We start from the raw sequence: 21,539 nt of genomic DNA, 5'->3' as shown, positions 1-21,539 counted from the left end.
GCAATGTAACAGGAATATTTAGACTCATGGATGCCACCCGTTAGATAAAATACGGAACGGAATAAACGTTTTGTTTTCGAGGTGATAGTTTCCGGATTAGTCAAAGGTATATGGTTTAGAGAGAAATAGTCGACGCGTTATAATTCCTGTAATAACTTGCGGCTGAACTTGAAAGGGGTTCCTTCGTTATTTTACCGTTCATGTCTTCCATAGAGAATGTCTTGATCTACTTCAAATAAGGTCTGTGTTTCGTGCAGGCTTAAACCGCCTCGACGTTTTGATACCCTTGTAAATCTCACTAGGATAAGGTAACGTTTGTCAACATATTTTCATAAATCCACTCTACAAAAAAAATGATCTTCACTTATCAGAGTTACCTTGTCCTATGGATATCTACACAGTTATAAAATTGGCAAGGTGGTGTAAGCCTACACGAAACACAGACCTTATTTTAAGTGAATGTAAAAAATATCCTATGGAATAAATGAAGGCACCGCTTTTCAGATTTTGCTAGAAGGTGTCATGGGAATTATGACTCGCACTTTGGTCGTCAATTCTTACCATGCCCATTATTAAAATAGGATTTCCTGCATATAGAAATGACAGTTTTTGTTTTCAACATTCATCACAGGTAACTTACTCTATTTTTATTCAAACAGTTGAGAGTATTTGTCTCCTAAGCAGACTCTTCAGTATCATTGTCACTTCAGAGCGGTGTGTGTGTGTATTTATGTATTATATTAAGTTCAAATAAAAGTGTTCATTGTTCATTCAGTATTGTTGCAGTTGTCATTATTACAAAAATGTGTGTGTGTGTGTGTATTTTATATATATATATATATATATAATACACATAGCCCTATATAGCCCTATTTGGGCTATATACAGTAGGGAGAACAAGTATTTGATACACTGCCGATTTTGCAGGTTTTCCTACTTACAAAGCATGTAGAGGTCTGTAATTCTTATCATAGGTACACTTCAACTGTGAGAGACGGAATCTAAAACAAAAATCCAGAAAATCACATTGTATGATTTTTAAGTAATTAATTTGCATTTTATTGCATGAAATAAGTATTTGATACATCAGAAAAGCAGAACTTAATATTTGGTACAGAAACCTTTGTTTGCAATTACAGAGATCATACGTTTCCTGTAGTTCTTGACCAGGTTTGCACACACTGCAGCAGGGATTTTGGCCCACTCCTCCATACAGACCTTCTCCAGATCCCTCAGGTTTCGGGGCTGTCGCTGGGCAATACGGACTTTCAGCTCCCTCCAAAGATTTTCTATTGGGTTCAGGTCTGGAGACTGGCTAGGCCACTCCAGGACCTTGAGATGCTTCTTACGGAGCCACTCCTTAGTTGCCGTGGCTGTGTGTTTCGGGTCGTTGTCATGCTGGAAGACCCAGCCACGACCCATCTTCAATGCGCTTACTGAGGGAAGGAGGTTGTTGGCCAAGATCTCGCGATACATGGCCCCATCCATCCTCCCCTCAATACGGTGCAGTCGTCCTGTCCCCTTTGCAGAAAAGCATCCCCAAAGAATGATATTTCCACCTCCATGCTTCACGGTTGGGATGGTGTTCTTGGGGTTGTACTCATCCTTCTTCTTCCTCCAAACACGGCGAGTGGAGTTTAGACCAAAAAGCTCTATTTTTGTCTCATCAGACCACATGACCTTCTCCCATTCCTCCTCTGGATCATCCAGATGGTCATTCGCAAACTTCAGACAGGCCTGGACATGCGCTGGCTTGAGCAGGGGGACATTGCGTGCGCTGCAGGATTTTAATCCATGACGGCGTAGTGTGTTACTAATGGTTTTCTTTGAGACTGGTCCCAGCTCTCTTCAGGTCATTGACCAGGTCCTGCCGTGTAGTTCTGGGCTGATCCCTCACCTTCCTCATGATCATTGATGCCCCACGAGGTGAGATCTTGCATGGAGCCCCAGACCGAGGGTGATTGACCGTCATCTTGAACTTCTTCCATTTTCTAATAATTGCGCCAACAGTTGTTGCCTTCTCACCAAGCTGCTTGCCTATTGTCCTGTAGCCCATCCCAGCCTTGTGTAGGTCTACAATTATATCCCTGATGTCCTTACACAGCTCTCTGGTCTTGGCCATTGTGGAGAGGTTGGAGTCTGTTTGATTGAGTGTGTGGACAGGTGTCTTTTATACAGGTAACGAGTTCAAACAGGTGCAGTTAATACAGGTAATGAGTGGAGAACAGGAGGGCTTCTTAAAGAAAAACTAACAGGTCTGTGAGAACCGGAATTCTTACTGGTTGGTAGGTGATCAAATACTTATGTCATGCAATAAAATGCAAATTAATTACTTAAAAATCATTCAATGTGATTTTCTGGATTTTTGTTTTAGATTCCGTCTCTCACAGTTGAAGTGTACCTATGATAAAAATTACAGACCTCTACATGCTTTGTAAGTAGGAAAACCTGCAAAATCGGCAGTGTATCAAATACTTGTTCTCCCCACTGTGTATGTATATATATATATGTGTATATATATATATATATATATATATATATATAAAACATTTTTGTTGTTGTTATTAATCGGCCGATTAATCGGTATCGGCTTTTTTTGTCCTCCAATAATCGGTATTCGACCATGAAGGCCTGATTCACGCAGTTTTTGAGATGTGTCTGTTACTTGAACTCCGTGTAGCATTTATTTGGGCTGCAATCGGAGGCTGGTAACTCTAATGAACTTATCCTCTGCAGCAGAGGTAACTCTGGGTCTTCCTTTCCTGTGGCGGTCCTCATGGGAGACAGTTTCATCATAGCGCTTGATGGTTTTTGCGACTGCACTTGAAGAAACTTTGAATTTCTTTAAATGTTCCACATTGACTGACCTTCATGTCTTAAAGTAATGATGGACTGTTGTTTCTCTTTGCTTATTTGAGCTGTTCTTGCCATGATATGGACTTGGTATTTTACCAAATAGGGCTATCTTCTGTATACCACCCCTACCATGTCACAACACAACTGATTGGCTCAAACACATTAAAGAAGGAAAGAAATTCCACAAATTAACTTTCAATTAACAGATGTGCCTTATTAAAATGCATTCCATGTGACTACCTCATGAAGCTGGTTGAGAGAATGCCAAGAGTGTGCAAAGGGTGGTTACTCTGAAGAATCTCAAATATAAAATATATTTTGATTTGCTGAACACTTTTTTTGGTTACATGATTCCGTATGTGTTATTTCATAGTTCTGATGTCTTCACCATTATTCTACAATGTAGAAAATAGTCAAAATAAAGAATAACCCTTGAATGAGTGGGTGTTCTAAAAATTTGACTGGTACTGTACTCTATTGACAAGCAACTACAACCACCATCACTGATAGATTGTTCTGTGGCTAGGCAACAGTGTTGCCTGTATACATAGGTTAACTCAAACATGCAGTTATTTCATTGGAAATTACTCCTTCCACTCACATTGTATAGTGACCTTTATTTACTTTAGTTCTTTTAACCGCTAGTTAGAATACTGCAGGGATGTCTTGGACAGTTTTGGGGCTCCCCTCACCACCTGTCCCTTCCAGGTGCTGTCTGATGCGACCATACTGCAGAGGAGGATCCCCCCAAGTTTTAGAGATCCCGCCAGCGCCCCGCTGAGAAAACTCTCTGTCGATCTGATCAAGACTTACAAGCACATCAATGAGGTGAGTGGAGTGTGTATGTCAGCCAGCCATCAGGTCCAACAGGACTCTGCTGCTGCAGGAGTCATAATCTCCAGGAAACATCACCTCACAGCTCACCTGCTGGGATCCGGCCCTCGAGGGTCCAATCCGGCTCTGGGATGGTTTGAGTAAAATAAAAATGCTTTTTTTTGGGGGGGGGGGGTAGCTTTCAATATACTTTCAATATACTTTTAAATGACTAAAACAAAATCAAAACTGTGTAGAAATGATAATGGATTTATTACATTCATACAGTTTCTTGACTGTCCAGCTCACTTAGCACCAAAATCAAAGCTAGCAAGTCAGGGAACAACAGACATTTTTTTGCAAATATTGATGGCGAGGAAGTATAACCAATTTTCGGTGCCACCCTCCGGACCTCGTTGAAGACCGAATGAGGCCTCCAGGGCAAAATTTGTTTTACACCCCTGGTATAAACATTAGATTCTGGTTGCTTTCCCAAATGTCCCTGGTTTTCCAGAAATCCCAGTTGGAAAGTTACCAGAGTTTTGCAACCCTAGGTATATGTAACTGCATTAGCATAAACTGATGTACAAGTGAAGGATATCAGTTTTATCATTGGTTTGGTCCTCCGAGATCTATCCAAACAGTAGTGTGGCAAAATGAGAAATATCAGTGACTTACCCCTCTTTCTCTTTTCCCGCCCGGCCCTTCCTCTCGCCATCTCCTCTCCTCCGTGTCCAGGTGTACTACACGAAGAAGAAGCGGCGTGCCCAGCAGGTGCCCCCGGAGGACTCGAGCACTAAGAAAGAGCGGAAGGTGTACAACGATGGCTACGATGACGACAACTACGACTACATCGTCAAGAACGGGGAGAAGTGGCTGGACCGCTACGAGATTGACTCGCTCATCGGCAAGGGCTCCTTCGGGCAGGTCAGTGGACATGGGGGAGAGAGTTTACAATTTAGAGAGAGTATAGGGTAGGGGGGAGGATAGGTCATGGGATAGGTCGGGGGGGTAGGGGGAGGATAGGTCAGTGGGGAGGAGGGGGGGGGGGGTAGGTCAGGGAGTAGGGGGAGGAGAGGTCAGGGGGTAGTGGGAGGATAGGGCATGGGGAGGATAGATCAGGGTGTAGGGGGAGGATAGGTCAGGGTGTAGGGGGAGGGAGGATAGGTCAGGGGGTAGGGGGAGGGAGGATAGGTCAGGGGGTAGGAGGGGGGAGGATAGGTCAGGGGGTAGGAGGGGGGAGGATAGGTCAGGGGGTAGGAGGGGGGAGGATAGGTCAGGCGGTAGGAGGGGGGAGGATAGGTCAGGGGGTAGGAGGGGGGAGGATAGGTCAGGGGGTAGGAGGGGGGAGGATAGGTCAGGGGGTAGAAGGGGGGAGGATAGGTCAGGGGCTAGGGGGAGGATAGGTCAGGGGGGAGGAGGGAGAAAGAAGAGGATGGAAGAAAAGAGAGGAGAAACACTTCCAAAGTTTAAGGTGAAGAGTTGCATGGGGTGAATGAAGTATGTCTACGGGCGTGAGGAGAATAAACGGGTCATTGCTCTTGTGGGCCAGAAGAAAGAGGAGAGGGATAATGACTGTATTTTGTTTGGTGAAGGAGCTTTGCCTTGGCCCCTACCACCTGCATATACTACAAACAACATGGCCACCTGTCTGACCTGTCACCTTTTCCATCCCGCAGGTGGTGAAAGCCTATGACCACCACGAGCAGGAGTGGGTGGCCATCAAGATCATCAAGAACAAGAAAGCCTTCTTGAACCAGGCCCAGATAGAGCTGCGACTGCTGGAGCTCATGAACAAACATGACACCGAGATGAAGTACTACATAGGTGAGAACACACACACACACTCTGCTTTAAGCCCCCACTTATGATCTAACACTATTGCATTGTATACCATCTACTAAAATGAATTCATACTGTGCCTCTTTGACGTCACATGCAATCTGCTCCACATTTAACATCTCAATTGAAATAGACCAATGCCCTACTTCTCATATATCCCTATGTATAAATATCATGCTACATACATATCAATCCAGTAGCCTTCGCAATGATAAACCTGTCACAGAATCACCTCTATCTTACTAAGCTCCTATAGCGCTGAGCGAGGTGATTGACACACAATAATATAAAAATAGATGGCATTTATATGGCCGAGCTGTTTCCATGTGTTCAAAGCACCTTGCTCTCCACTCCAAGGGCACACTGTCACTCTGGAAGTCACCTCAACCACTACCCATGTAGAGCAGAGCACCCAGATAGGTTACTGCAGTATACCGCTTCCCCTACTAACCTCCCTCCTCTTCCCTCCTCTTCGCCTCTAGTCCACCTGAAGAGGCACTTCATGTTCCGGAACCACCTGTGCCTGGTGTTCGAGCTTCTCTCCTACAACCTGTACGACCTCCTGCGCAACACCAACTTCCGCGGCGTCTCTCTCAACCTGACCAGGAAGTTTGCCCAGCAGCTGTGCACGGCGCTACTGTTCCTGGCCACGCCCGAGCTCAGCATCATCCACTGCGACCTCAAGCCCGAGAACATCCTGCTGTGCAACCCCAAGCGCAGCGCCATCAAGATCGTGGACTTCGGCAGCTCCTGCCAACTAGGCCAGAGGGTGAGGAGACTAGCTGACTAACCAAGCACAGAGATATAGAAGACCCTAATGAACCCAATGCATGTGCTGGGTGGGGGTCGGGGGGGGGGGGGGGGGGGGGGGGTGTTGAGGAGAGAACACCATTGGGTTAGGAGAGAGGGAGAAGCAAGGGGAGGAAGGACTACACCTTACCAAGCACATCAATATACACAGTCCACTCCTGAAATCAGTGCACTGCAGTTCACCACTCCCAATGTATCCTTTGTGAATTGTTCTGGGTATATCTGCATGCTCCTGTGTGTTATATTTAAGATCGACTTAAACCAATGCATACATCAGCAGTCGACTGTGGTTTATATAGTAGGCCCTTAATGCACGCTATATACCCTCTAGATGCTGGGGAGGAGGTTGGGTAGAGAAGAAAATTGGGGCAGGGAGAGAGGAGGGAGCTGTTGGGGGGTATAGAGAGAGAGATGCCGGGGAAGGGAGGAAATGGTAGAGGTAGAATGAATAAGAGACAGCATTTTGTACACCAGATAAATGTTCATTGTATATTAACCTTTTCTGAAACATTGTATTATTTGTCTGCTAATGCCTCTGGATATCTCAGGAAGAGAGAGAAGAGAAGGGTGGGGTAGACGGATGGATGGATGAGGGAGAGAATAGCCCAGATGATGATTTCGTCTCTCCGTTTCAAAAGAGAATGAGCTCAGTTTTCTGCAGAGGGTAAATAGACATGGAGAGGGAAGCTATGGAGGGAGGCCGTTGCCAGGTTGAATAGGAACTGGCATTCACAGCACGTCTTTGAGGACTCTTGGGAAGATGAGGAAATGGGCCTCACTACAGTGCTCAAGTATAGAATCCCAGCGGCTCTGCTGCACCCAGTTTAGATATTTCTACTCAGCTTGGCCTGCCCCCGTGTGGACGAACGGTGTCACTGCACCACTTCCACCATTCTGTCTCCCTCCACCAGTGAGTGTGCTCTAATTTAGATTAGAAATGTTATTAAAGGGACACAGCTCTGTTCTGCTGTAACCAACATACTGGAGCTAATACCTCTATCTTTTGTCATCACATTTTCTCCCCTCGTCTTTCTATCTCGCTCTCTTCTTTGGTAATATATTTTATTTCTTTACCTCACCCCTACCTGTCCATCCCTCCTCTGTCTTCTCTCCCCTTCTCCCTACCTTCTTCTCTCCCTTTCTCCCTACCTTCTTCTCTCCCTCTCCACCTCTTTTTGTTTCTTATATCACCTCATTCTGTCCCTCCGTCTTCTCCTCCACCACAGATCTACCAGTACATCCAGAGTCGGTTCTACAGATCTCCGGAGGTGTTGCTGGGCATGCCCTATGACCTGGCCATTGACATGTGGTCCCTGGGCTGCATCCTAGTGGAGATGCACACGGGAGAACCCCTCTTCAGCGGCTCCAACGAGGTAGGCTGTGAGAACACACACAGCATTGGGTGTCGATGCAGAATTTGCCCCTGACCTGTCCTGTTGTTTCTTTCTCTCCAGGTGGATCAGATGAATAAGATAGTGGAGGTACTGGGGGTCCCTCCCAACCACATGCTGGATCAGGCTCCCAAAGCACGGAAGTACTTTGACAAGCTGTCCGACGGTCTGTGGACTGTCAAGAAGAACAAGGACATAAAGAAGGTACTTTACCCCTCAGCCTCCGTGAGTAAAACTCTGCTCTTACTTAATCTTCTCATCTCATCTCCGAACCACATCCTTCCTGTCACTCACAACGCAGTAGGTTCAAGTTCTCCTGTCACCCCACAAATCTTGGATCAGGTTACCTTGCTCTTACCTCCAAACCTAAACTTAACTACTAGGGGGATGGAAAGATATTTGACCCTAGTGTCAGAGGTTAGAGGCAACTTCTCTACGAACTTCCTACTTGTATTAACCATTCACCCGTAGATAGAGAAAGAGAGATGGGTAGAAAACCGAGGTGGAGGGTTAGCTTGATTTTGGTAAGTAGTTTGTGCAGAAGAGGTATTGTCTCCCTTTTCTCATTTCCAACCTAAACTCCCACTCTTAGGAAGGAGATCTGAGCCCTCAGCATCTTCCTCTCCAGTCATCATCATCTAAACCGTAAAACCCCTCATCATATAACTTTCCCTAATTGTCTAAAAAGCTCCTTATCGTTCCATTATTCTGTGTGTATCAGAAGCATTACATAGCCCTTAATAAGATAGAGGGATGAGATGAAGGAGCAGTGGAGGCAGGTGAAAGGTAGAGGTTGAACAAAGGGAGATGCCTGGGTTACGTTGGAGGTGAGAGAAAGAGGGGGAGAAAAGTTTGGATCAGATGTTAATTAACTTTGTCCAAAAGGGATTGGAGATGGTGGGGGATCAGCCATCTCACCCCAGAGGCAGGCACACCTGGGTGGGTGTGTGAGCACGGGTTTACACCTATGGGTGTTGCCTTGAATTTTCACTAGACGATTAGGGGTTAAGTGAATGATATAGTGCAGGATAAGACAACTTATTGTTAGTTTTAGGACTAGGAGCTGATGGTCTTTAGAAGGGAGACCATCATGTAAGGATACATGTTGGAGGTCTCATCCAGCTTCTCATCACTGGCTTGTTGTTATGTAAATAAAGTAGGCCTAATAGTGAGTCTATCCATTCATAATATGCATTCTACTGACCATCAATCATTTCACCGTCATAACATCATGCATGCTTGCATGTGTGAAATTCAACCATAATAATAACTAAAAGTCACTAAAACTGCCTCGAAGAAAATGAGAACTCAACAGTGTTTCTCTGCACCTCCCCACATCCATATTCTCTGTTCTCCCCCTTCTCTCTCTCACTCTATCCCCCTCTTCAGGAGTACAAGCCTCCTGCGACGCGGCGGCTCCATGAGATCCTGGGGGTGGAGACTGGGGGTCCTGGCGGGAGGCGGGGCGGAGAGCAGGGGCACGCTCCCTGCGACTACCTGAAGTTCAAGGACCTGATCCTGCGCATGCTGGACTATGACCCCAAGACGCGCATCACGCCCTTCTACGCGCTGCAGCACAACTTCTTCAAGAAGACGACGGACGAGGGCACCAACACCAGCAGCTCCACCTCCACCAGCCCGGCCATGGACCACAGCCACTCCACCTCCACCACCAGCTCCGTCTCCAGCTCCGGTACGGGACACAGCAGTTAGTATACAGTATACCCTTACCATAAGCCACAGTCACAGTCCACTGCATGGGGAAACATCTAGCAGAAACCACTGCAGAGGTCAAACCTCAATAGAGAACTAAGCATTGGCAGTCAATTTGATCCCATATTACCACTGCAGTGTTTCCCCCCCAGATAATTCTCTCCTATGTTTGTGAAAAACACCAAGATTTCCTTAGATTGAGAGCTATTGAAAGTCCATTGAAGCCATGTTGGTTAGTACTGTAAAGGATCTTGTCTGGGAGATCCCTCCCACCTACATAGTCTTCGGGGGAACACTGCAGTCTACTGCGTCATAGTGATGGTTGTTCAATGTTACATCTCAGCCAGCCCCTCACTCTCTGCAACAGCTACACAGTCTCCATAGAAACAAGCTCCTAGTTACTTCAGCCGCAGCTCAGTCCCTACAGCCTGCAGCACACCGTCACCATAGCAACAGCTCAGCCTCAGCGGCCTCTCCTCTGCCACAGCTACAGCTCCCATTCACCATGGCAACAGCTAGTCACCTTAGCTACAGCACCATGTTCAGCAGCTCAGCAACAGGTTATGGTCCCAGCAGTGATGGACTGTCAGTATGTTGACGTAACACAACTATTGTGTATTCTGACTGACCGAGTGTCTCCTCCCCTTCTCCTCCCCTACTCCGTCTCTCCTCCCCTACTCCCTCTGTCCAGGTGGATCTAGCGGTTCTTCCAATGACAACCGGAATTACCGGTACAGTAACCGGTACTACAACAGTGCAGTTACTCACTCAGACTATGAGATGCAGAGTCCACAGGTGAGCGGTTTAAATCTGACCTCACTCTGATGTCTCAGATCTCATCACATGGAACAACATGTTCTTCCTCTATACCAGCTGGAACTGACATTTGTATGATGTACTGTAGATTCTGCATTCTCTGTTTCTAACAATGACCTCTCTTCCCCCCCACACTGCCAAGGCTCCATCTCAACAGCAGCTACGCCTCTGGCCGGGTGGAGAGGGGGGCATGGGTCCCCTGTCCAACAGTGGCAGTAGCGTTGGCGACCCCCCATATCCCCAGCTGCTGCTGCACAAGCCGGCGGCCACGCAGCACTCGCGCCACTTCCTGGGAGGCAGCGGCGTCGGGGGCATGATGGAACCACACCACCCGCACCCCATCTACGGCGGTCACCACGGCAACGGGCGGGGCCTGCGGCAGACTGGGCAGGGGAACCAGCCCCAGGGCCAGGCTTCACAGGGCCAGCAGGGCCAGCCCCTGATGCCCATCTCCTCCCCACAGTTGCCAGACAGCATCGAGCTCAGCCTCACACACCACCACCATCTGGGTCAGTCTTCCATCATGCCGCCCCCATCCAGCTTGGACTCCAGCCAGTACGGCTCCTCCAACCTCCACCTGGGCCTCTCTGCCTTTCGGACTAGGACGGTCATGGCCCCCCAGCCGCCCCCCGCCGGCTCTCAGCAACAGTTGGCCCAGCCCCCAGCCTCTCAGGACAGCTTGGTCGCTGCCTCCGGGCTTGGATACATCCCCCCATGCTACCCGGGCAGTAACAACAATAACAACCCTCCCCAGGGTAGCGTGGTCGGGGGCGGGATGCTCACCGGGGGGCCCCCACCTAGGGGAGTAGGGGGCGGCGGGGGGAGGCCGGACTCTGAGGAGTCCACCATGATGGGTGTGTGCGGCAGTGGAGGTGGTGGTGGTCAGAATGCGGCCAACTCTTGATAAATCTTGAACAAATTCCAAAAGCCATACAATTTTAACAACGACAACATTACAATTTCAACACGCATACATATACATTATACACACTTGAGTTTGAAACAAATACGGCCACACATACAGAGACAAACTTATGAAATATCAAAGGAATTTAGTTTTGTTTTGCATGGGAGAAGGTCGAGGGAGAGTAAGAGAGGCTTTGAAACCATTTTTATCCTTTTTTCAGTTTCTTTGTTTTTCTTTTGTTGAAGGAAAGAAACGGGGCTCAGTAGTTGGAATGGAAAGTTTCAGATAAGTTTGTTTTATTGTTATTAATATTATATTATTTGATTTTATGTGATTTAAGGAAAGGTTTGCAGCGAGATTTTTGTTGTTTGGGTTGTATTTTGGAATGAAGACCGCAAAAGTAAATGAATGGTTTGAAAAGTGGTAATTGTTGGTTAAGAAGCGGGAGGCACGAGAGAATACCCTTATGCTATTTTTAACATCTTTTTTATTTTCTTTGTTTTTGTTTAGTTTTTCTAAAGTCTAGGTTTAATTGTACATGTTTTATTTATTAAACATCACTACATGAGGAGGAGGGTAAGCGGGGAGATCGGAAGAGCGCTAAATTGAGAGGTGGTTTATTTATTCATTTTAATTTTAATTTATACAGGTTTTTTTTCTTTGTTTTTTGCTGATGGACAGAAAACACTTGTGCATACACAGAGAAACAAACAAACTAGGGTCTTTTTAGTTTGTTTTTCAGTTCAGTATATCTCACCCCTGAAACACACACACACACACACACTTTTGTTACATTTTTTTTTATGTTTCCAATCTTCTATCGCTTGACACTGGCTTATATATCTGAAACTATGAAACAGATCATAGAAATAAAATGAAGCAAATTACAAAAACCGTAGTCACCACACAGTGAGAAACTATACGATGAGGAGGCTGAAACATTTGACGAAGTGAGAGGCTTTCAAGAGGAGAGGGGGAGCAGAACTTCTTCACAAAAGGAGGAAGTGATTCAAGAACGAAAAACAACAAAACATTTTGCCACAAGGAAAACCAAAATGCTTCCCTGTTGTTTAAAAAAAAAATGTCTGCCTTCTACTTCAACATCTAACCATCTAACCAGACTCTTTCACCCTCTTTCTCTGTCTTTCTCTGTCTTTTCTTATTCACTTTTGTTTTGGACCATAAACTACAGAAATGTAACACACATTTTGGGTTGGAGTAACTGGATATGCTAAGCCAAATCTTGCTCGCTCTCTCTGTCTCGCTCTCTTCTCCTCTGCCCCATTTTTCTGTTGGAAGGAGGGGGGAGGGGGGCAATATATAGCAGGAGGGAGGAGTACATACTAATGAGGGGACACTTTCATGCCCTCCTTACCCCTACAGCCCCAGTGACTGACTTCTCTGGCCTCTTTTCTTTCTCCTGTCTTTTTTCTCCCCTTCCCTCCCTCCTTCACGACACTCTGTGAGTGCTGTTTGCCATCAAGTCAAAAAAAAAGTGAACTACTTCTCTCTCGGCTGCTATCTACACTTTCAACCATGTACGGATTGCTGCTAAAGAAAACAGACAGACAGATAAATAAAAATGAAACTTTTTAACCCTCCTGCTTCAGAAAAAATGGAAAAATAAACCACTGCATCATGTATTTATTACTATTTAACAAGAAAAAGAAAAGGTAAAAATTAACCTGTTTTCTGTTTTTTGTTTGGTTGCCTTCCTGCTGGTGAAAGTTGGGCATTGACTAAATGTAACAGTTAAAGGTGTTATTAAAACACTCTTAGTTTAAGTCAGCCACTGGGCGGGGCCTGAATGGGGAACCTGGGTGAGAATAAAGTTGGATATATAAGAATAAAGAGTATACTTTTGCACACAAAGGTCAAATGCAAATCACAGCTTTCAGTCGACAGACCCTCATCTGAGCAATGTGCATACAGTAGCAGGCCTACCACAAAGACAAACTGTTGATGTGGCAAGCTAAATGATCACTGACATGGCATAATAAATCTGAGATTTGCGTTTGACCTCAAGTTATTTCATTCTTTTTGTTGTTGTACCTGAGTGTAACTGGTGTTGGTTGGGTGTGGTGGGGATGATGTCTGTGAAGAACCACAAAGTTGGTGTTGCTACTAATGAACTTATTAGGAATCAGTCGCGTCATTTGGATAGTCTTGCACTCTTGTGACAATATTTTATTGTTACCAATATACAGTAGCAGGCAGCTCTGAGTTAAGTGTAAACATAGTATTATAGCTAGATACAATGATTGGTGTTTTACTATCAAATGGGTACACAGTGTCCCCACTGTATTTGAACCAGTGTCTTCCTGGAGGTAACGATTGATGAACACGTGCTACTGGAAGTGTTAAAGACAGGTTATTGTTACCCTGAAGACCTACTCTATGCCCCTAGCTGTATCTTTGGTCGCAGCTTACGTTAGCACAATCCTCCGTTTATCTATTCCATTGTCAATGGTAAATGCTGTTTAGTTCAAAATGTTGTCTGTGGGGTCACCTATACCATAGAACGACATGCAATTAGAACCAATTTAGGACCGTTTGACTCATGTTCATCAACACATTTGCGCTCTTCCTAGTTGAGAGTTATTGAATATGAATATAACAGGTGAAGGCCAAGTGTTGTATTCACACAAGTCACTGAGTAAAATTGAGAGCACAGTTTATACTGGCATCTGGTGGAAAGATAAGTGAATTACATACTCAAAGTTTACATTGTAACAACATTGTAGGCTATGCATAATACGTTTTCATATATCATTGCGAATATAATGAAGTGAATCATTAATTGATCATCTACGCCCAGTAGCCTACATGCAACGAACGTCGCCGTGTGTGCCAAGTGCGTAATTGTTGCGCCAAAACCAGGTGAGCGCAATTATCAAGCGCCTACATGATTAATCTTTGAATGGTCACTAGTTTGCTAACAACAGTGTGTCCACGAGGCGCTCTGGACAACGGAGTTTTTTTTTTTGCGGCTTTGGTCACGTTGAACATGGCACAAGTTGCGTGGATGTTTTGTCTATTTGTATGGATTTTTTCTGCCTTTCCATTCACACAAGTATCAGCAGAAGCTGATTTTAACGTTGACAGATGGGGTGGTCAAGAGCATCAAGACTACCAATTTGCGGAGCGGCACCTCCCTGGCAATGTACCAGTGCGTGAGGTGATCAGGCCTCAGATAGTGGAAGACGATGCCATCGGTGCCCCTCGGTCAGAACCACCATACTACTTCCTTCCCATGTTCCAGCACTCTGCGGTTCCCGTCGTCGATAGGGACTTGTTCAGACCAGTCGCCGGGAAAATACGTTTCCCCAGTATCTTGACCAACCTCTTGCTTCCGCTACAAAATAGTCCAGAGCGCAACCACTTCTCTCCCGTGCGTAATCCGCGTGGAGTGGAGGTGTGGTGCGGGTACAACAAGATATCCGTGCGCATCAACAGAGGTCAGCTCAGGTTTAGGTGTCTGGCCTCCATGCTCTTCCTGGGCACTTGCCCCGTCACCCGGGTCACCCCACTTTTCTTTTACTTCCATTATGACCTGAATAACTGTGGCAGTACTCAAACGGTAAGATGTGTTGGGATACATTTTGCCCTCTATCCATTTGAAGCACACTCTTAAACTGACCCTAAAATATGTACTCTTTATTCTGTTAATGACTTCCAGACCATGAATGGCCAGCTGGTGTACTCCAACTCACTTCGCTTTTCTCCAGAACCACAAGGGCCAGTGATAAGAGCCATACCTCTCAACCTCCCCATTCAGTGCATTTATAACCGGTACAGTGCCCAATAGACTAGTCTACAGTAGGCATTTATACTTCAGTCTTACTACTCTGAATGAGTGTTTTTTGCCGTTTACCATCCATTTCCTTAACAGATTCCACTACTCCTACAAAGTTGGCTATGTACCTGAGGTGCATGACCGCACTCTCTTGAAGAGTATGAATGGCAAACACATGTTTAGGCTCACTGCATGCAATGGTAAGTAAACATGTCCCATTACAAGAGTTGGCAAGATGATTTAAGGTGCAGAGAATGAGGGGGAAATATTTTTCTCCAAATCTAGAGCGATGGGTACAATTGTCGTCAGAAGAGAGCTACATGCTTGGGGAGCCAATGTACTTCAAAGCCTACGCAGCTTTTGTCCCCAAAGATGAGAGTGTGTTTGTTGATTCCTGCTTTGTTGCAACATCCAAGGACCCAAATACCACACCCCGCCATGAAGTAATTCACAACTTTGGGTAATCAAACACTTAAGTTCTCACACACTGCTGTAGCTATAGCATTTGTATCTATTCTAGTGGTGGGTATATCCACGTGTATGTGTTTTTAGATGTATGGTGGACAGCAAGCGGAAAGGAAGTCAGTCCCAGTTCTTCTCCAGAGAGTCAAATGACCTGCGCTTCACTGTGGATGCTTTCCTGTTCCCCCAAATCACTGCCAAGGTTAGGCTATATCCTTTTATGGAACACAAATGTTTCCACAACGGTAGCGAATAGTGATTTATATAATCCGTACTCTGTTCCACAGCGTCTCTACCTGCACTGTATTATGACTGTCATGAAATCCACTTCAAAGCAGAGCGCCAAATCCTGCACGTACAATAACACAGTGGGAAGGTAAACTGTCTTTTTAGAGTCTCAACAGTAACCTTGACCAATCTGATCTATTTCTATATCCAGTGGTGGGAAAAGTACCCAATTGTCATACTTGATTAAATGTAAAGATACCTTAATACTCAAGTAAAAGTGAGTCACCCAGTAAAATACTACTTGAGTAAGTATTTTATTTTAAATATACTTAAGTATCAAAAGTAAATGCTAAATCTTTTCAAATTCCCTGTATTATGCCAACCAGACAGCACTATTTTATTTATTTATGGATAGCCAGGGGCACACTGACATACTTTACAAACAAAGCATTTGTGTTTAGTAAGCCTGCAAGATCAGAGACAGTAGTGATGACCGTGAGTTCTCTTGATAAGTCTGTGAATTGGAACATTTTCTGTCCTGTTAAGCACTCGAAATGTAATGAGTACTTTTGTGTGTCAGGGAACATGTATGGGAGTAAAAAGTGCTTTTTCTTTCGGAATATCTGTAGTAAAATAAAAAGTTGCCAATATAAATAGTAAAGTACAGATATCCACAAAAAGTTGTACTTAAAAGTATTTTTACTTATACCACTGTCGATCAATCATCGCCCAAGAATTACTTCACAAGTTACATATACGGTGGTCATGATCAGTGTGTAGGACACTGATAATAATGAAATCATTAAGTCATTTAGTTGTCATGCATTGTTTTTTGCACTGGTTAAGTAGAGGTTTATTCACTAGAAACCAAACGGAAGCTAACGAAACAGGGAGTGACCTACCTGAATTTGTCCAATAGAAACTCTCGTTTTTGTTGCAAAAGTGTTTACTCCAAACTGAAAAATCTCCATTGCAAAACGTTTTGGACTAATGATTACACCCCTGGTTGTTATGTCTTGTTAGGTGGGAGGAGCTGTATGGCCCTCACTCTGTGTGCTCCTGCTGTGATTCTGTCTGTGACGTGTCAGAGTTTTGTAAGTATACAACACAGTTAATGCTGGACCACCTTTTTTCTCTCTAATTCATCAAAGATGAATTAGTCAATATAATGTATGCTGATATGTAACCTGTGGTTCTGCCTGATGTAACCAGGGCCAGCCTTGAAGTATCCTTCAGTGAAAAGCCTGATCACCAGTGAACCCTGGAGAGTGTTGGAGGACAGGGAGAAGAGTTTACCCATTCAGGCTGAGAGACAGCCAGACAGTGAGGAAAGGGTGGAGGAGACCTTGGCAGTCACTTATAAAGAGGAGGAGAAGGTGAAGTTTCAAAGTTTGGCAGTCACTCCATGGGAGGAGGACAAAAACATGTCAGTCGCTGTTATGAATAAAGTAGAGGGGGTGCAGGAAGGGATAGTTATAGGAGTGAGAGAGGGGGTGGTAGCCAGAAAAGAAGGGGGTGTGGAGGAGCCGATTGGGGACAAACGGGCTGAGGAGGAGGTGATTGAGGTGGAGGCTGAAGAGAATGGCACAGACAAAGTGACAGCAAGTGTAACTTTGGAACATGTACCTGAGGAGGAGATACCTGAGGGTAAAGAGGTGGAGGTAAAGATTGGCAATATTCCTGAGGAGAATACTGTGATGGTTAAGGAGGTAGCTCAGTGGAACATGTCAAGTGAGTTGAGTGTTGTCACCACAAATGCTAATGTGTCAAAGAAAGAGCAGGTTGCTGGGATAGAAGGGTCAAAGGTTGAGAGAGTAGTGGTTGGACAGATGCCTTTGGTGGACGAAGCAGCAGCGTTTCTGCAGGGGTACATGGAGCCTGCCGAGTGGAGAGAAGATTACCAAGGACCAGCCCTAGAGGAGGAGCTGGGGAGGTTTTGGAAACCATCCACAAAGGTTAGTTTTCATATAGTCTAGTCAATGTTTCAATGCCGCCTACTTGAGTTTTAATGTCAGTTTCAGTTGCAATCATTTCAAGTGTTTGTCATACCAGCCATTTTAAAATTGACCTATTTCTTCTTTTCAGGACAAGCTTGCTGTGCTGGAAACTTCTGTCCCTATTGGAACATTGACATAAATTAACTTAAATATTTGATAAGAATTACATTTAAGTGTCCTTGTATGATTGAATATTAAATTACCCTTGTTATAAGCAATGAACAAAGCTCTGAATGTTTTCATGGTAGCTGGACATTTGAGGGATGATTTATTTTTGTGTGGGTGTACAGTGGCTTGCGAAAGTATTCACCCCTTGGCATTTTTTCTATTTTGTTGCCTTACAACCTGGAATTAAAATAGAGTTTTTTGGGGGGGGGGTTTGCTTCATTTGATTTACACAACATGCCTACCCCTTTGAAGATGCAAAATATTTGTGAAACAAACAAGAAATAAGACTGAACAGGAAACTTGAGCTTGCATAACTATTCACCATCCCAAAGTCAATACTTTGTAGAGCTACCTTTTGCAGCAATTCCACCTGCAAGTCTCTTGGGGTATGTCTCTATAAGCTTGGCACACCTAGCCACTAGGACTTTTGCCCATTCTTCAAGGCAAAACTGCTCCAGCACCTTCAAGTTGGATGGGGTTCCGCTGGTGTACAGCAATCTTTAAGTCATACCACAGATTCTCAATTGGATTGAGGTCTGGGCTGTGACTAGGCCATTCTGAGACATTTAAATGTTTCCCCTTAAACCACTCAAGTGTTGCTTTAGCAGTATGCTTAAGGTCATTGTCCTGCTGGAAGGTGAACCTCTGTCCCAGTCTCATCTCTGGAAGACAAACAGGTATCCCTCAAGAATTTCCCTGTATTTAGCACCATCCATCATTCCTTAAATTCTGACCAGTTTCCCAGTCCCTGCCGATGAGAAAACATCCCCACAGCGTGATGCTGCCACCACCATGCTTCACTGTAAAACATTTCTCAACATAAACCATTTAACTTAGTGAATACCATTGGTGTTTAATATGAGGATTTCAGCATTAAATATCCTTTATTCTTTTTACAAACGTATCTCTGTTAATGATTTCGCACCCAACTGGTAGCAGTTGTGAAAGAAAATCAAGTTGGAAGAGTTGCAGAGTTTATTGAAAATAATGCCATTCAGATTTTTTCATTAATTAGGCTATTTTCTCATTAACCATAAAGTCTATCCACCAGAAACTCATGGACAATATGGACCCAAATATACACTTAAAAAAATACTATGAATGTATTTTAAAAAGTTATTCAAGTATAAAATGACCAACATTACCATAGATTAATTACCAAAATTACAGAATGTTCCAGGAACTTTGGTAAATTACCAGTGGCTTTGCAACCCTAGTTCTGCATTCTTGTGTGTAAAATAGTTATGGCATTCTGTTTAAATCTTCAATATACAGTGCCTTGCAAAAGTATTCATCCCCCTTGGCATTTTTCCTATTTTGTTGCATTACAACCTGTAATTTAAATGGATTTTTATTTGGATTTCATGTAATGGACATACACAAAACAGTCAAAATTGGTAAAGTGAAATTTAAAAAAATCACTTGTTACAAAATAATAAAAAAATAAAAATACAGAAAAGTGGTGCGTGTATATGTATTCACCCCTCTTGCTATGAAGCCCCTAAATAAGATCTGGTGCAACCAATTACCTTCAGAAGTCACATAATTATTTAATAAAGTCCACCTGTGTGCAATCTGTGTCACATGATCAGTCACGTGATCTCCATGCACCACACAGAACGCCCTGCAAATGCCTCTGCAATGCAATGCTGCAAGGCAAACGCAGCGTTCCATTGGAAATGAATGTAATTCTGGTGTACCAAAATGCAAGTACACAGTCGGTGTGATCAAGGTGTGATCGAGGTGTAACTGTCGTCTTGCGCTGAACTGCACATGTGCAGGCCGTCAAGTCAAATGCACTCCTTAGATATGTTGTTTTTGACGAAAAAGGAAATCTTGTCACTTTCATGAGGTTGGCGTAATAACATGTTCAACTACTTAAGACATTGGTTCAGAAAATTAACTAAGGAAGAATTTTTCACTTCTCATTGACTTCTCAAACACCAAACCCCATCCTGGTCTGCTCTGTCTGTTTCGCAAGCATTCCCGTAAGTCTCACAATGATGTGCCTCTGGGTTTAAAAACTGATTGAAAATCAGGAGGCTGGTGGGAGGATCTATAGAGGGACGGGCCAACGTTGTTTCCATGTTCGAAACCGTTCCATTTATTCCCAGTGGTGTCTATTCATGGATGCAAAGGGAAGCCAGGTTTCCCCAAAAAATTCCCCAAATCTCACCGGAGAAAGCATCCGAGCGAGCTAAACAGCGCTGTCTGTCTCTGTATGTATAGGCCATCTATCTGATGCTGTCTGGTCCAAAAGAGTATGAAATTGATGCCGCCAGTAGCATTGAATGCAAGGCAAGCCTTTTGTATAAAATAATAGCCAATCAGTGTAGATCAACTGTGAGTGGTCCTGGCGCACACATAAAAAGTGTCAAGGGAAGCCAGTTTGGATTTGGCTTCACTCCAATCACATTGCATCGAGAGCAAACATTGACAGAAACTCGTTGTGCATCTCATTGTATTGTTGTCCTCTGATGGCTAGCTAGCTATCTAAAATGGTCCCTTTCCTAAATTAGCCATGGATGATAGGGATTTGGACTTGTGGTTTTAATTTATTCTCCGTACTGGCCAGTGATTATAATGGCGATTCTGATCCAACCATAAATTCATACATTGTGCCCCTGGCCAGAGAGGATGGAAGTTCAATGTGTAGCTAGTTGTAGAAGGCTAATGTTAACTAGCTAACATTGCCCATGAAAGGAAATTAGGCTAGCGAGCAAGCATTTTAGCCAGGTAGCCTAGGACAACAAAAAATGAAAGCGTGTACTGTATGACAGAGTGATAGACCGTTTCGTCAACATGAGAGGAGGATGGCATTGGCGTTTCTCTACAAGTAGGGTGAGCCAACATGCTTTTCAATTTGCACGAACGCGCATGGCCACATCATATTTAGCTTATGTTGATTGGACTACATTGTTTTTGGTATCTTTTAGCTGTCACTGTATTAGACTAAGCATAGGTGATTTGATAATGTTGAAGATGAAAAGGTGCTGGAATAGTGGAGGCAGCTCATGTTTCCTTTGCGACTTGCGGTAACTCTCTGTGGTTCTAAATCAATAGTTGTTTAGTGGTCCTAAAATGTCAGAAACAGTAACTTGCTTGACCATGCTGTAGGTCATGTAATTGATTGTTACATGCAATATGCTTTGTGGACTTCACCAGACAGAGGTTGAGACAGAGGTTGCTTTCTGGTTTTGTGATGAAACAAAGGTATGGTTGAATTTATTCTGCCACTGTGTCTTCTTATTGTCTCGGCCTTAGGCATATATATCACAGTCGCAAGGCATATGAACTAACAGGTTATAGAGCAAACAACGCAATTATCACAACACAGGTTGTAATATGGCTTTTTATTCTGTCTTGGCTTCCCCAGTGATTTTACCCATGCACCGCTACTGTTTATTCCATTCCATCCATTAATGTGCCCGTCCTCCTATAGCTCCTCCCACCAGCCTCTTCTGGTGGAAATGTCTAATTATTTTGTATTTTGTGTGTGAAAGACCTGACAGATATTTTCATAAACCTCAAGACATGTTTCCATAATAGCCTGACCATGGATAGGTGGATGTGGTTATCCAGGTATCTGGGGCATGGAACACAAACAAGGAAGTAACGCAACATGTAAAACAGAGTGAAAGATGATTGGTATCAGTCACCTCAGTAGATGGAGAGCATTTCAGCCTCTGCTCTAACAACTCACTCTTACTTATAAACCTACAATGTTGTTTCTTGTGGTG

The 21,539-nt window shown here is 44.2% G+C and overlaps 1 protein-coding gene across 2 annotated transcripts in view; it reads left to right on the top strand.

Annotated features, from left to right (window-relative positions):
• The window catches only part of LOC120048536 (dual specificity tyrosine-phosphorylation-regulated kinase 1B-like), a 34,704-nt gene extending 21,527 nt beyond the window's left edge, over positions 1–13,177 (top strand). Inside the window, exons 3-11 of one of the 2 annotated variants that reach the window (XM_038994601.1) lie at positions 3,565–3,684; positions 4,408–4,596; positions 5,349–5,496; positions 5,994–6,280; positions 7,548–7,694; positions 7,776–7,916; positions 9,102–9,420; positions 10,117–10,220; positions 10,384–13,177. In XM_038994601.1, coding sequence (XP_038850529.1) covers positions 3,565–3,684; positions 4,408–4,596; positions 5,349–5,496; positions 5,994–6,280; positions 7,548–7,694; positions 7,776–7,916; positions 9,102–9,420; positions 10,117–10,220; positions 10,384–11,145 — 2,217 coding nt within the window. In that variant the 3' untranslated portion in view covers positions 11,146–13,177. Of the gene's footprint in view, positions 1–3,564; positions 3,685–4,407; positions 4,597–5,348; positions 5,497–5,993; positions 6,281–7,547; positions 7,695–7,775; positions 7,938–9,101; positions 9,421–10,116; positions 10,221–10,383 lie in introns of both variants that reach the window. The other variant, XM_038994600.1, reaches the window with a different exon arrangement.
• The last annotated feature ends 8,362 nt before the right edge of the window (positions 13,178–21,539 follow it).

Source organism: Salvelinus namaycush, chromosome 5, assembly GCF_016432855.1.
Source record: "Salvelinus namaycush isolate Seneca chromosome 5, SaNama_1.0, whole genome shotgun sequence".
NCBI lineage: Eukaryota > Metazoa > Chordata > Actinopteri > Salmoniformes > Salmonidae > Salvelinus > Salvelinus namaycush.
Note: the sequence above shows the minus strand (reverse complement) of the source record. Positions and strands in the feature narration are given on the sequence as shown.